This window comes from Ochotona curzoniae, unplaced genomic scaffold (assembly GCF_017591425.1).
Source record: "Ochotona curzoniae isolate NIBS_2020 unplaced genomic scaffold, NIBS_Ocur_1.0 patch72, whole genome shotgun sequence".
NCBI lineage: Eukaryota > Metazoa > Chordata > Mammalia > Lagomorpha > Ochotonidae > Ochotona > Ochotona curzoniae.
Window position 1 is genome coordinate 141280 of NW_024467053.1, and position 14422 is coordinate 155701.

At 45.2% G+C, this 14422-nt stretch overlaps 1 protein-coding gene across 4 annotated transcripts in view; it reads left to right on the forward strand.

Moving 5' to 3' along the window:
* The window catches only part of LOC121168176 (glycogen phosphorylase, liver form), a 30593-nt gene extending 16213 nt beyond the window's left edge, over window positions 1-14380 (forward strand). For 3 of the 4 annotated variants that reach the window (XM_040998050.1, XM_040998051.1, XM_040998052.1), the window contains 15 exons: window positions 2510-2621; window positions 2730-2812; window positions 3542-3685; window positions 3894-3986; window positions 4630-4776; window positions 5075-5238; window positions 6099-6213; window positions 7877-7978; window positions 8088-8235; window positions 8336-8394; window positions 8499-8640; window positions 10230-10437; window positions 10558-10692; window positions 11140-11206; window positions 13895-14380. In XM_040998050.1, the coding sequence (XP_040853984.1) occupies window positions 2510-2621; window positions 2730-2812; window positions 3542-3685; window positions 3894-3986; window positions 4630-4776; window positions 5075-5238; window positions 6099-6213; window positions 7877-7978; window positions 8088-8235; window positions 8336-8394; window positions 8499-8640; window positions 10230-10437; window positions 10558-10692; window positions 11140-11206; window positions 13895-14071 (1896 nt within the window). In that variant the 3' untranslated portion in view covers window positions 14072-14380. The remainder of the gene's footprint in view (window positions 1-2509; window positions 2622-2729; window positions 2813-3541; window positions 3686-3893; window positions 3987-4629; window positions 4777-5074; window positions 5239-6098; window positions 6214-7876; window positions 7979-8087; window positions 8236-8335; window positions 8395-8498; window positions 8641-10229; window positions 10438-10557; window positions 10693-11139; window positions 11207-13894) is intronic. The other variant, XM_040998053.1, reaches the window with a different exon arrangement.
* The last annotated feature ends 42 nt before the right edge of the window (window positions 14381-14422 follow it).

Genomic DNA, 14422 nt, shown 5'->3' on the forward strand with positions numbered 1-14422 from the left:
TAGTACTAAACCTGAATAAATCTAGATATCATTCATACCCCAATTGCCATATACATGCACACACATACACACACACACTTCTTAGAGATAAATGGTTTAATGTACACATATTATTTTCACAATGTATCTAGAAATCCAGTTGACAAGAGTGAATATTTCTTTGTCCATGGTGGCAAGGATAAGCGGCAGAGGTAACACACAAGAGCTGCCCCAAGCCATGCAGGGCACTGTGAACTGCAGCCATCACCTGAGTCAGTCCCAAGTGTGCAGCTGCCAGGGGTCCATGAGCAAGAGGCCAGAAAGACTGTTACATGCATGCCATGGCTTTCAGTCAGTGGAGCCATTCATTTCATTCTTGTATCATTTCACTTTTGGAGAAGCAGACAGCAGAGAAAATTAGAAGGGCAGGTGATCAAGTAGGGGGAGGCTGTGGGTAAAGTAAAAGACACTTTTGTTAAGAGTTTGAGGAGATTGGAAGAGTCCATGATGCAATGCAGGCGTGCCCCTTGTGAAAGTAGGCAAGGAGGGGAGGCAGGCAGGTGCTCCTGGGAGCCCCAGGCAGCAGGCAGCTCTGAGCAGATGGCTGGGCTGGTGCAGCCTGGGCTCAAAGGCTTTTCCTTGGAGGAGTCACAGTTGGAGCACTGTGGCCTGGCTGGAGCTTCGCAGAGATCTCAGCCCCACTTAAACTTGGAGAGGTCAGTTCTGCCTGGAGTCGTGTACATGTCAGGCTGCCACAGTCACACCTCAAGGGTTCCAGTGTGAACCCAGACCCAGTCGCCTTTGCAAATGATCCTTTTTGTGTGATCATGTCTCATTTGACATGGTATTTCTTAGTGAAATATAATCACATGAGGGTGATCAATTACCCCGAGGTCACAGTGATCATGAAAACATGACTGGAACATGATTGGTACGGACCATCATGTATCATTCATTTTTGGTGCACTGTTTTGGTTTTAATCCTGCCACTGATGGTGACCTTGATCAAGTTACTTCTCTCTCAGCCCCAGCATGTCATATGCACAATGAAGGGATTGCTCTGAATGATATCTGGCACCTCCAGTTTGGTTATTCTGTCCTCCTCTCTTGCATCTTTATGGTAATGAGACAAGAAATGGAAATGGACCGTTTCTCACATTAGTCTTCAGCATCCTCCCCCTTTGTCGTCATCATCTTCTTCTTCTCCTTCAAGATTTCTTTACTTTTATTGGAAAGGCAGATTTACAGAGAGAAGGAGAGAGAAAAACCTTTCATATACTGTTCACTCCCCAAATGGCCACAGTGGCCAGAGCTGAGCCAGTCAAGCAAGGAGACTCTCCTGGGTCTCTCACATGGGTACATGGACCGTCTTCTATTACTTTCCCAGTCCACAAACAGGGAGCTGGATGAGTAGTGAAGCCAGGGCATAAACTGGTACCCATGTGGGATCCTGGCGCTTTCAATCCACAACACAAATCTGAAGATTTAGCCACTGAGCCATCACACCAGCCCCCACCCTTCATCTTCTTGTTCTGTAATTCAGTTACCAACTCAAAAACTGAGCTAGATTTTCCAACACTCATATCATAGCCCCAGCTCAGATCATTGTCAGCTGATTTGGCAGATCACTGTAGGAACTACTGAAATAACTCTTGATCCAGCCACAGATATCTAGGCTAGCATTTTCAATATTCACATGACACATTCTGTCCTCTAACATTCCATTTCTGCTGGTTTTTTCACCATATTTTAAAATCATATTATTGATGAACATATGAAAAGCTTAGCCTAATTGTTTTTGAACTCTTGGTTGGACAGTACAGGTTTTCATTTGTAAATCTGTTTTAGATTTACTTATTTGAAAGGTAGAGTGTTAGGGGAGGGAGAGAGATATAGAAAGATAAAAATAGAGAGATCTTCCACCCACTAGTTCACTCCCCAAATGACCACAATGACCAGAGCTGGGCCAGGATGATGTCAGGAGACTGGAACTCCATGCACGTGTCTTACATGATTAGCAGAGATCCATCTTCCACTGAATTCCCAGGCTCGTTAGCAGGAAGCTGGATCCTAGCAGTGGGATTCCAGCATTCGCCAACAGTGGCTCAACCTACTATGTCACAATGTCAGCACCCATTTGTGTTTTCTTCACACTATGTTTCTTTACTATGTTTTTATTATTAGAGATATTGCTTGATCTGAAACAAGAAAGATAAACATTCTCTAAAAGTAACACCATAGCATCTTATTCTGCTGTGTGTCTGAGGGACACATGAGAGGTCAACATACAAGTGCTGTGGAGGACCTTCAAGCTGGGTGGTGTGAACATCAGGTGCCTCAGTTGAAGAAGGAACTACATGAGCTCTTACAGCACCTCTGGCCCTGGGTCCCTCTTCTTGGTTTATACTCACACAATTTGAGTTGCTGGTGGAGCCAGGGACAACATTGTGCTTCAGTCTCCATGCCTGTCATTAAACCTGCGTCTTCACACCTGGAAAACAGTGACCAGCAGCTTTGTTTAATCCCACAGGTAGTCCTGGCTCTGCCTTATGACACCCCCGTGCCTGGTTATATGAACAACACCGTCAACACCATGCGCCTGTGGTCTGCTCGAGCGCCCAATGACTTTAACCTCAGAGACTGTGAGTACAGCATGGACTCTGGTTTCTTTGTGAGTGTATTGCATCTTTTTGTTCTCTAGAGTCACACTAAACTTGACTTGTCTCTTGTTCTTCTGGAATTCCCCTAAGTTAATGTTGGAGACTACATTCAGGCAGTGCTGGACCGAAACCTAGCAGAAAACATCTCCCGTGTCCTCTATCCCAATGATAATGTGAGTAATGAGCTTGCTATTGCAACAGAAGCTGCTGTTTCACAGCACCCACTCAGTATCCCTGTGCAACCCACACTTCACATTGAGAGGTTTTATTTGCATGCAGAATAAAAAATGAAAAAAAAATTTATTTCCATGTCTCTTCCTGTTACCTACAGCCCACCGCCCCCATCCCAGCCAAGCAAGGAACACAGGCTTGTCTAATTCATGAATTCAAAATAGACATCTTGTGCATGGTCAGTGACCTAGCTGCCAATTGGGCAGTTCTGCAGGTGAACTGCAGAACAAACCTGGCCTGGAAAGGATGAGATGAATCACTGGGGAGGCACTACTTCCCCACCAGACAGAAATCTCCTCCCCAGGTCACAAGTCCCTGCACACCTCCTGCCCTGCCTCCTTCCCCAGGCCTGGGCTCTTCATGGTTCTGAGTTGGCCACTTCTGGCATGGGTCCTACCCTGTCCTGGCTAACTCAGGCGTTTGGGAAGGGAACCAGAAGGGAGAAGCTTACTGTCTCTGATTCTCTGGCTTTTAAATAAAAAATGCAAAAGTGCCTTTGCCATCACTTTAATGACATTTAGCAAAGGGTAAAGGCTCCGGCTTTGGCCTTGAAGCTATTTTACCCCTCGTGCAGTGGGCTTCCTGCCTAACATGGCCAGCGCAGACAACATGGATCACATTTTGCCTGCCCCTGTGCATCAGCTGTGTTCATGTGTCTTTCTGGCCTGAAGTTTTTTGAAGGAAAGGAGCTCCGGTTAAAGCAGGAGTACTTTGTGGTGGCTGCCACCCTGCAGGATGTCATCCGGCGTTTTAAAGCCTCCAAGCCTGGCTCCTCCAGCAGTGCGGGAACCATGTTTGATGCCTTCCCCGAGCAGGCAAGTATGGGAGAGAATGGAAGTCAGGTCAGACGCACACCCCTCTGGCTCAGCACTAACCATATTGAGAGTACATGGTGGGGTTGTGTGTTTTGTACCTGGGGTGGGGGCGGTTAGAAGGGCGTCTTGCTGGTTGCTTCTCCAGGCGTGGATGAGGACACGCAAGCTTGACCCTGGCCTTGGCTCTGTGCTGTCTCCCCTCCACCAGGTAGCCATTCAGTTGAATGACACTCACCCTGCACTTGCCATCCCTGAGCTCATGAGGATTTTTGTGGATATTGAAAAGCTGCCCTGGGCCAAGGTCTGGATGGTTTTGACTTCTTTTTTTATTTTCATGCACCAGAATATCTGTACCCAAAAGATTTTGCAAGAAGCTCCTTTTTCAATTTTTACAAATAAGTTACTGTTGCTAACTTACATCATGTGGATGTCTGTTTTGCCCTGATGTTGACATTTCACTTTCCTATGTGCTTTCCAGAAAGACAGCCAGTAAAAAAAAATAACTAAATATATTCGTGGCAGGAAACAGAGCAATAGCTTCATTGAGATTGTGTTTGTCTTGTGTGTAAAACAATTTGAAATTAGACTCTCTAACCTCCAAAGACAGCTAATTGGCGATGGCTGACCTAGTTTTGGAAATTAACATTTTAAACATACTTTGAATCCACTGGGAGTATTTCAAAGGTTTTAAATCCTAAATCTGTGTATAAAAAGAGACATGAAAAGATGCAAGATTTATCTGAATGTTTACTTGATTTTTATCAGTCATGTGAATAGCTGTTTTTCCTCCCGCTGCCCTAGACATGCTTCTGTTATCTGGGAGAGCCTAGTGCAGTAGGGTGTCTGACGGTTACAGACAGGCTGGTGCTCAGGAAATGCTGGGAAAGGGTGCAGGGGATTGTTCATCTGCAGAGGACAGCACTGGTGCCCTCTCCTTCCCGCAGGCCTGGGACATTACCCGGAAGACATTCGCCTACACCAACCACACTGTGCTCCCGGAAGCCCTGGAGCGCTGGCCAGTGGAGTTGGTGGACAAGCTGCTGCCCCGTCACTTGCAGATCATTTATGAGATCAACCAGAAGCACTTGGATGTGAGTCATTTTGAGACTCACATTTGTGAGTCTTTATGCAGTAAGGATGGCCACAGCATCCACAGTAGTCATTGGACATACCGAACGTGCGCAAGCGCAAGGGGACTCCATTCGGGGTCCCTTCCTAATGGGGCTAGAATGCAGCAAGGACACTACCCTAGGACTGTCTTAGTGTCTCGACTCCTTTCTGTGATAGAGTCAAGCTTCAGATCTACTCTGCTCAGGTACAAGCATAGCATCCCCTAATTTTGCTCTAAACCTGAGTGACCAGCAAGGTCTTTTCCCTCCCTTTGGCTAGAGAATTGTGGCCTTGTTTCCTAAAGATGTCGACCGCCTGCGAAGGATGTCTCTAATTGAAGAGGAAGGAGGCAAAAGAATCAACATGGCACATCTCTGCATCGTGGGCTCCCATGCTGTGAACGGGGTGGCTAAAATCCACTCGGACATCATCAAGACCCAAGTGTGAGCCTACACTCCTGTGGCGGTGGGTGTGGCGCTGCCCTGTCCGTGAACTCACTGCCACTACCTGCAGGCTTGCACTGAAGGATGAGGGAAGGTTCTGTTACCATGCTCTAGGCAGGGACAGCTGTTTATCACATTAAAATGCCACGTGGGACTCCTGTCGCCCATTTATCAGTGCCTCCTTTCTAGTTGTGGGTCTGTTCTCCATGACAGCTTCCAGTTATTGCACAGCTAAGGAGGCAGTAGGTCATGGCCAACAGATCATGGGTTCCTGCCACCCACATGAGAGACCTGGGTTTAGTTTCCTGGCTCCTGGTTCCTGGCCCAGTGACACGCTACCGAGGGCATTTGAAGAGTGGACCAGTAGATGAGCGCTGTCTGTTTCCATCATTTTGCCTGTCACATAAATAACTTTTTTCATGCTGTGTATAAAGGGTCCTTTTGCTAAGTAAAATTCCTTCTCTGAACAATCCAAATTAGACTTAAGATCTCAAAATTCCTGTTGTGCTGGAAACTGGTATAGTTCTAAATGCCTGAAAGTCAAGCGGAAAGGAGCAGATTTGGAACTTTTTAAATTATTTTTAAGACATTTTTGTTGATTCAAAAGGCAAATTGACTTGAGAGAAGGAAGGAGAGATCATCCATTTGGTGATGGTTCAACCCCTCAGTGCTCACAGCAGCTCAAACTGGGCCAGGCAGGGACCGAGTCCTCCAGCTTCATCCACTGCCTCCCAAAGAGTATGAGCAGGAAGCTTGGTAAAAAGCAGAGCAGCCAGGACTTTAGCCAGCACTCTGAGGTGGGATGTCAATGTCACAAACAAGCTTAATCCACTGCACTGAAATGTCTCTTCCCTTTCCAGTTTCAAGGACTTCAGTGAGCTTGAGCCTGACAAGTTCCAGAATAAAACCAATGGGATCACTCCGAGGCGCTGGCTCTTGCTGTGCAACCCGGGGCTTGCAGAGCTCATAGCAGAGGTAACTGGGGCATGCCAGGTACAGGGAAGCTCCTCACTGAAAAGCTGGAGGGGCGTGAAGTGCCCTGAAAATGCATGAGTCGCATCTGTAGTTGCATGGGCACCATACTGAGTTTAATTCCCTGCTGAAATTCTTAACTTTTCAGTTAGCAGCCCTGCAAATTATACAGCTGGTCTTGGCTAACAGTATTCACACAATGCATGTACTGAAGATAGTATCCCTATTTAGAAAAAGAAGAAAACATAACATTGAAATAAAATCTTACTTCATAGACATTCTTTTAAGTAGACTTCACCTTTCAAACTTTGATCTTGTGAAATTGTGTATGAAAAACTAGCAAAAGATTTCCTCCAACAGAATTCCTAACCTCTTCTGTGAGTGAAACTATTTCATATATTGCATAATATATGGAACTTGACAAAGTTCCAAAAAAATGGAATTGAAAGACGTGATTGCATAAATTTTGAAATCCATGCTTATGAGAGATTGTCAAAGGGTTCACATAAAGTGCAAGTTATGAAAAGTTGTGCATGATTCTATTTTTTTGCACCAAAGGAAACTAATCTTTAAAAAAAACTTTTTATTTATTTGAGGATCAGGGAGAGAGAGAGAGATTTCCCCATCCACTGGTACAGTCCCCAAATACCCACAGTGGCTCAGGCCAGGACTCAAAGCTGGGAACACAGGGGCAAGCATTGTGGCACAGTAGGTAAAGCCAAAACCAATTCCACATATGAGTGCCAGATCAAGTCCCAGTAGCTTCCTTTCCTGTGCAGCTCCCTGCTAATGTACCTGGGAAAGCATGGTAGCTTTCGCAAAGACTGGCCCAAGTGTTTGGGCTCTTGCACACACATGGGAGACACAAAAGAAGCTCCTGGTGCCCAGATTCAGTCTAGCCCATCCCCACCCATCCTGGCCATCTGGGAAATGAACTAGCAGGTGGAAGAGTTCTCTGTGTCTTCCCCCTGCCCTCATAACTCTGCTTTTCAAGTAAAATATTTTTTTAAAAAGCTGTGAACCTATTGCTCAATAGAGATTTTCTGCATTGTGTGACAGGAACCTATCACTTTTACTTTCATACCTGCTTCTCAGGGTCAACATTAACAGAAATTTGGAATCTAAAGGGGAGGTAGGACTCATGCCCAGGCATGAAGATAAGGCATATGGAAATCTTTTTTAAAAGTTTTTTTTTAATTTGAAATAGTTACAGAGAAATAGAGGGAGAGAGACAAAATACAGACACAATGAGAGATCTTCCCTACATTGACTCACTCCCCAAATAGCCACAAAGGCTAGGTGTTTCACCTGAGTCTCCCACATGGATGGCAGAGGTTGACACTTCTTGGGTCCTCTTCCACTGCTTTCCTAGGCACATTAGCAGTGAGCTGTAACTGAAGCACAGCATCTAGGACTAGAACTGGCACCCGTAAAGGATGCCAACATCTCAGGCAGCAGCTCAATGTGCTGCACTGCAAATGGACCTGGGCATCTTAACTGCTACACCAAATGCCCATCCCAAACTCGTCTTTTAATTCAATTTTTCGTGAACTTTTTGAAGTACCCTGGTCCTGTTGTAGGTGAGTGAGGACCACTCACTAGATAGAGACATTTGGACCTGGTACCCATGCCTGAGTTAAAGTCACCTCTTCCTTGACATGGAAAGAAAATTGGGGAGGACTACGTGAAAGACTTGAGCCAGCTGACGAAGCTGCACAGCTTCCTGGGTGACGACGTGTTCCTCCGAGAAATTGCCAACGTGAAGCAGGTAAGGCTTCGGGTGCTGTTTTGAGGGTTCATGCTCCAGCTGTGATTAAAAATGACCACCCAAGGCCTCAAGATCAATAGGCCTCTGATACGATGCCATGTCTCAACAGGAGAATAAGATGAAGTTTTCCCAGTTCTTAGAAAAGGAGTATAAAGTCAAGATCAACCCCTCTTCCATGTTTGATGTCCATGTGAAGAGGATCCACGAGTACAAGCGGCAGCTCCTGAACTGCCTACACGTGATCACCATGTACAACCGTGAGTCAGTGTGCCCCATTGCTGACCAACCCCTTGGAGGTGGCACCACCCAGGCTGCCAACGTTGTCTTCCGTCCCATCCACTTCTCCATCTCTTTCAGGTATTAAGAAAGACCCTAAGAAGTTGTTTGTGCCAAGGACGGTAATAATTGGTGGCAAAGTAAGTCGGTTCTATTCCAAGGGACCAGCTGAGTCTGATCGCTTGTCACTGCTCTCTCCACTTCATTGTGGCTGCCTTCTGTCTTTTTTGATGCTTTCCCCAAGGCTGCTCCAGGATATCACATGGCCAAAATGATCATAAAGCTGATTACATCAGTGGCTCAAGTGGTGAACAATGACCCTGTGGTTGGAAGCAAGTTGAAAGTTGTCTTCTTGGAGAACTACAGAGTGTCGCTTGCAGAAAAAGGTACTGCCCTCGCTGTGGAGTGTGCAGCTGTTGGGGAACATTCTAGAGGCTGTGTACTCTGGAAATTGGGGGTAGCTGACCTCACAGAGTTAGTCATCTTGAAGAGAAGACATCATTCTTGAGTAGAAGAAGGGCCTAAAGTTGGAGATTTGCAGGTGACCCAATAGACAATGAGGTTGAGGTCTCCAGTGTCACGTCACGTTGTTACACTTACTTTATAAGTACATAATGTGTAAACACAGGCATGCATTGTGTGCTTTGCTCCTGCCAGGGAGAACTGGGTGCTGGGGTAGCGTGCCCAAAGTTTGGGCCTGGTATAAATGATGCTCCACAAAAGGGAGGAAAAATCTCCATTTTGCAGTCTTGCTGTACAGGGGAACTCCAATTCCCATCTCCCCAGCTGGTCCCCTGACTGACATGGTAAACAAGGCCATGTCTGCAGCAACAGGGAATGAGGGCAGACATCAGGAGGCTTGGCTGTATCTCAGACAAGCGTTTTCAGATGTAGCCAGGCTGGCAAGAAGCCATGCTGGGAACCTCTAATGGCGTGTATCACATGCTGGCAAAGCACCAGCCACCTGCCAACAGTGTCTTCATCTATGTTCTAGGCTACAACCACAGGGAGTCTCCCTTTTAGCAGAGCTTTTGAGTCCCCTAGCATGACTGTTTAAGGAATGTGTGCACAAGGACAAAAGAGTCAGGCTGCTAGGAATGCTGACGAAGAGAAATCTAATCCACATACTCTCAAGAGTAAAGCTAAGGAGTAGTCCTGGCCCTTCAGTCAAGGGAGGGCTGGGAGCAGGAATTGGGCTACTTTCTGTGTAAATACAGCTGTAAGATCAAGGGCTTGATGTCCAGCCCCAGGCAGATCTCACTGGAGGGCTTCTCCACAGAGGAAGTGGGAAGGAGGTGAGACCTGGAGAGACCCCCATCTTCTCAGGCTTCAAAAGGTGACTTAGGAGATGCTCTAGGACTTGAAGACCAAGACAGTGCAGTATGAAGTAAGAGAAATCAAAATAAATCTAACAAAAACTGGAAAGAGGAAAGGGAAATGAAGGGAGAAATGTAATGCAACAGTCACAGCACAGAGTTGATGAATACTCTGAAGTTTATAAACCAGGAAAATGCAGTATAAGCCTGGAGCTGTGCGGCACATCTAAAGATGGGAAGAAGAGATTGCCTGTGAATGACAAAGATTCATCCTGTGTCACCTGAGTCTTTATCTTGGAGTGCAGGTATTATTTTAATGACCAAAACAGGTCAAGATTTAGTTAGAACTCTCATATTTTTTATGGAAATGGCTGCATTCAAGTCCTTGCCCCTCTGCTGCTCTACCCTTTGTCTGCTAATGCAGAGCTGGGAAGCTGTGATGACGATTCAAGTAATTGGGTTCTAGCTACCCACATAGAAGACCTAGATTGAGTTGCCTGGCTTTGCCCCTAGCTCAGTTCTTGCCATTGCAGGCATTTGGGGAGTGAACCAGCTGGTAGGAACTCTGCGTCTCTCTCTGTTTCTCTGCCTCTCTGCCTCTTTTGAGAGACAACATCTAGAGAGACAGAATGATTCATCTCAGTGTACCTTTCTTGTAGTCATTCCAGCCACAGATCTGTCAGAGCAGATATCCACCGCAGGCACCGAAGCCTCAGGAACAGGAAATATGAAGTTTATGCTGAATGGGGCCTTGACCATCGGGACCATGGATGGAGCCAACGTGGAAATGGCAGAGGAAGCTGGAGAAGAGAACCTGTTCATCTTTGGCATGAGAGTAGATGATGTGGCTGCTTTGGACAAAAAAGGGTAAGAGAACAGCTACTAGTGTTTCTGATTGTGTTTTCCCCAGTGAATGCAGCGTAGAGAACTCTGCTGATCACACTAACAGTGCCACTCTGCTATCTCCCACCCATCCCCACCTTGCAGGTATGAGGCAAAAAAATACTACGAGGCCCTTCCAGAGCTGAAGCTGGTCATTGACCAAATTGACAATGGCTTCTTTTCCCCTAAGCAGCCAGACCTCTTCAAAGACATCGTGAACATGCTGTTTTATCATGACAGGTAAGTTCTCGCAAGAAGATGGTGCTATTCAAGCCGCAAGAAAGGGGGGGCACAAGAACATCTTAAATTGGCTACATTCCACTCATGTAGACTAGCATAAATGGAAGATCTGATCATCCAGCCTAGGCTGGAAAAAAAAAAGCCCAAAGCAGCTTCTATGACAATGCTGGGGAGTCTTTAGACTGAGACCCACACATTTGGTATGTGTTTTTTCCACTGGTGTAACCACCTTCACGCACACCCAGAGGATGACTTTCTTATCTGTAGGAAGAGCCCTGAAAAGCTTGAGTTTGGTTCAAATTCTAGTCCAGAGAAATATGAGTTCTATAAATCAGCCACACCTGGCTCTGAGCAGAAGGGAATTTTCAATGGAATCTTAGCACACATCTAATAATTAATCTTCTTTTGTTTGTTTTTTCTTTCCAATCATAAAAAAATTCACAACAGATTTAAAGTCTTTGCAGATTATGAAGCCTACGTCAAGTGTCAAGAGAAAGTCAGTGAGCTGTACCTGGTAAGTTGCTGGGATCATTAAAGGAAGCCAGTAGAAATTTTATTTCTTTTTATTTGATCTAAAGAGCAGGGACCTGTTTTGTTTTGTTTTGTTATTTCTTTAATAAAAGTGAGGAAATTGCCAAGGTTCTAATCAAAATGTGGTCTTTCCCAAGTTCAGGCAGAGGTTGCGATTTGAGATTTCATTAGCAGTTATGAATTGTGTAATAGTCAAATAATAATCACAGATAATTTGGTATTTATTGGGCACCTGCCATTGGTAAGCAGGCCTGTCCAGGGTGGTAAGGATCTCCTGCCTCTGGAAGGTGCCAAGACCACAACATGAACAGATTCAAGGTGCCTCCCCTCAATCAGCCTGTTAAGACTGCCTCTTCAAAGAGCAGAGGAGCACCCCAGAGTCACAGGGCAGCTCTCAGTGCAGATGCCAGGCCCCCAGGATTCTCAGCCAGCAGCAGGTGTACTCCACATGAGTACTGAAAGAGCCCAGATGACACTATGGCTGAGCTTTATCGGCCTTCAGGTTGACCATTTACTCTTTGAAAATCACACAGTAGGTAGCCCTCCTGGGCTACTCATGGAGTGGGGGCTGTCTAAAAAGAAATAAACTTGCACAAGAGAACAAATGTCATATTTGGATGTTTAACAGGAATAAAGACACTGCTAGAAAAACAAAGGACTGGAGCCAGTTGTGTAAGCCTCCTCACACAGCCACCCTCCCACATCAGCCCCATAGGTGGGTCTGGTGAGTGTGTGCAAAGGTTCATGGCCTGTGACAGAAGAGAGTGACTCTCAACTGTGCCTAAGGGACAGATTCAGAAGCTTCCCAGAATAGGGACAGATCACTGACATTTCTATTTATTTTTCCTAAGGCAGGTGACTGGGTAGTTCTTACAGTCATCCCAGTGTCCTATGAGGGGTATAAAATAGGATCATTACAGACCTATATTAAGGGCTGGCACTGTAAAACAGCAGGTTAAACCTCTGATTACAACACCGATATCCCATAATAGAGCACTGGTTCAATAGTAACAGCTACTCCACTTTTGATCCAGCTCCCTACGAAGGCAGCAGATGGTGGTCCCAGTGCATGGGCCCCTGCCACCCATGTGGGAGATCTGGATGGAGTCCTAGGTTTCTGGTGTCAGCCTTGCCAAGCTCCAGCTGTTAATGGCCATTTGGGAAATAAATCAATGAAGGGAAAAATCTCTCTGTCTTTCTGCTTCTAATTCTTTGCCACTCTGCTTTCCAAATAAAACAAATCCATCTTTAAAAGAAAAAAAAAAAAAGACCTCTGCTGACTCACAAGGCTACTGGTACACTCATATCTAGTCACACAGACCCAAGGAAGCTCATGTGGATAGCTCTGAAGAAGCAAGGCATTACTGGAGCATGGGCCAAGCAGCTCACTGCATGTTTTCTGAACCCTGGAGAGAGCAGCCAGAAAGAGGAAAGAGAATGGCGAGACATAAAAGTCACCACAAGAAAGGAAAACAGATCAGAAAAGAATATGAACAAGGGGAAGGAAGAATGTCAGGTTGACACAGTGGATCTCCTCTGTTGAAATGATGGCCCAACCCAAAGGAAGTCCATCTAGAAACCCAGAATTTTATTCGGTTTTTCTTGTTCATTAGTGCCCATTACAGTCTTCTAAACAATAATTGTATTGTTGAGGCTTAATGAACCTGACCCACATGACTAGGAAGTTTACTCATTATCCACTTCAACAGCTAAAGAAAAAGGAAAGAGGACATGCTTGTTCCCATCTCATTAAGGGATGTGCCAACTCTGCATGAACTAATGGCAAGACTGTTCTGCAGTAACTTGAAGAAGCAGGACGCTTTTAGTATTTTCAATGCTTATAGTGCTTGGCTAATGGCTTTGAGTGATGCCCCTCTCATTCTCAACAAACTTTTAAAGTTCTTTAAAAATCATGAGACTACAACATTTTTTCTTGTATTCTTTTATATAAAATGATGAAATTTTTGATAAGATCATTTCCTTCAAGGATAAAAGCCTTCACTGACCCTGTTCTGAGGTCCCAGGGGAGAATTTGAGGTTCAGTGTGAACCTGTTGGTGTGTGTACTTTCAGAAAGAACGAGAACGGCTGAGTAGCCCATCAGCCTCTCATCTCACTGTCTGCCTACATTGTAGCTCAGATGGCACAGCAGTGGTTTTCAAGCTTTATGACCCACAGGTTAAATCTCTTGATGAGATACCCTGCAGACAACAAATATGAGTTTCCTTCTTCCTCTTGGAGCAAGGGTTGAGAATGTGTTTTCTGCCAAGAGCTATTGAGTATGTATGGGTTATTCACTTTTATCAACTTAAAATTCAGCCTGCTCTATGTTTGTCAAATTTCAAGTCCCATCTGCGGTTGCCTTGGCAGGGCCAGACCAGATGATTTCATGGGCTTTATACAGCCTGTAGCTGGAAGTTCCCCAGCCCTGGTTTAAAGGGCGCTTCCTTCATTCTTAATAATGGGAGAGACAGCTGGAATGACCGATTGAAGAACTCACATCCCTGGTTTCTTTTTTAATGGAAAATATTTTTTTTTACTCCTAAGAGGTGTGTATTACAATTGCAGGGTGCATGTGCTCACACCTCGCTCTGGGCGGCTTCTACCACCTCCATAGGAAGCATGCTTGACCATGCACAGCCTCATGTCTTGCTTCCATTTTTTATCTACAGAATCCCAAGGCCTGGAACACCATGGTACTCAGAAACATAGCTGCCTCGGGGAAATTCTCCAGCGACCGAACAATTAAGGAATATGCCAGGGATATCTGGAACATGGAACCTTCAGATCTCAAGATTTCCCTATCTCATGAAGCTAGCAATGGTGTGAACAAAGCTGATGGAAAATGACTTGTAAAAGGCCTTTGGGAAAAGTAACTTCTTACTGAACTCGAACATTTTTATGACATTTATTGATTTTGTTTTCCTTTATTAGCTAAATGATCTGGTTAGGTATCTCCGGGAAGGGGAAGAACAGAGGATTAGGGTTAATAATAAAGTGTCCATTTCCAAGGGCTATGTGAGTTGCCAAGCCATTATTTTATAACCAATCAGTAAACTACTAGGACTTCCTGCAAAACTAATCCGAAAAAAATAAGAAACTGCTTGGAACTTTTTAAGAGCCTTTAAAAGAACTTGAGTAAAATACAAATCACTTGAGTACCTTGGAATACCTTTCTTAGACTCTTGAGTCCAAAGCTA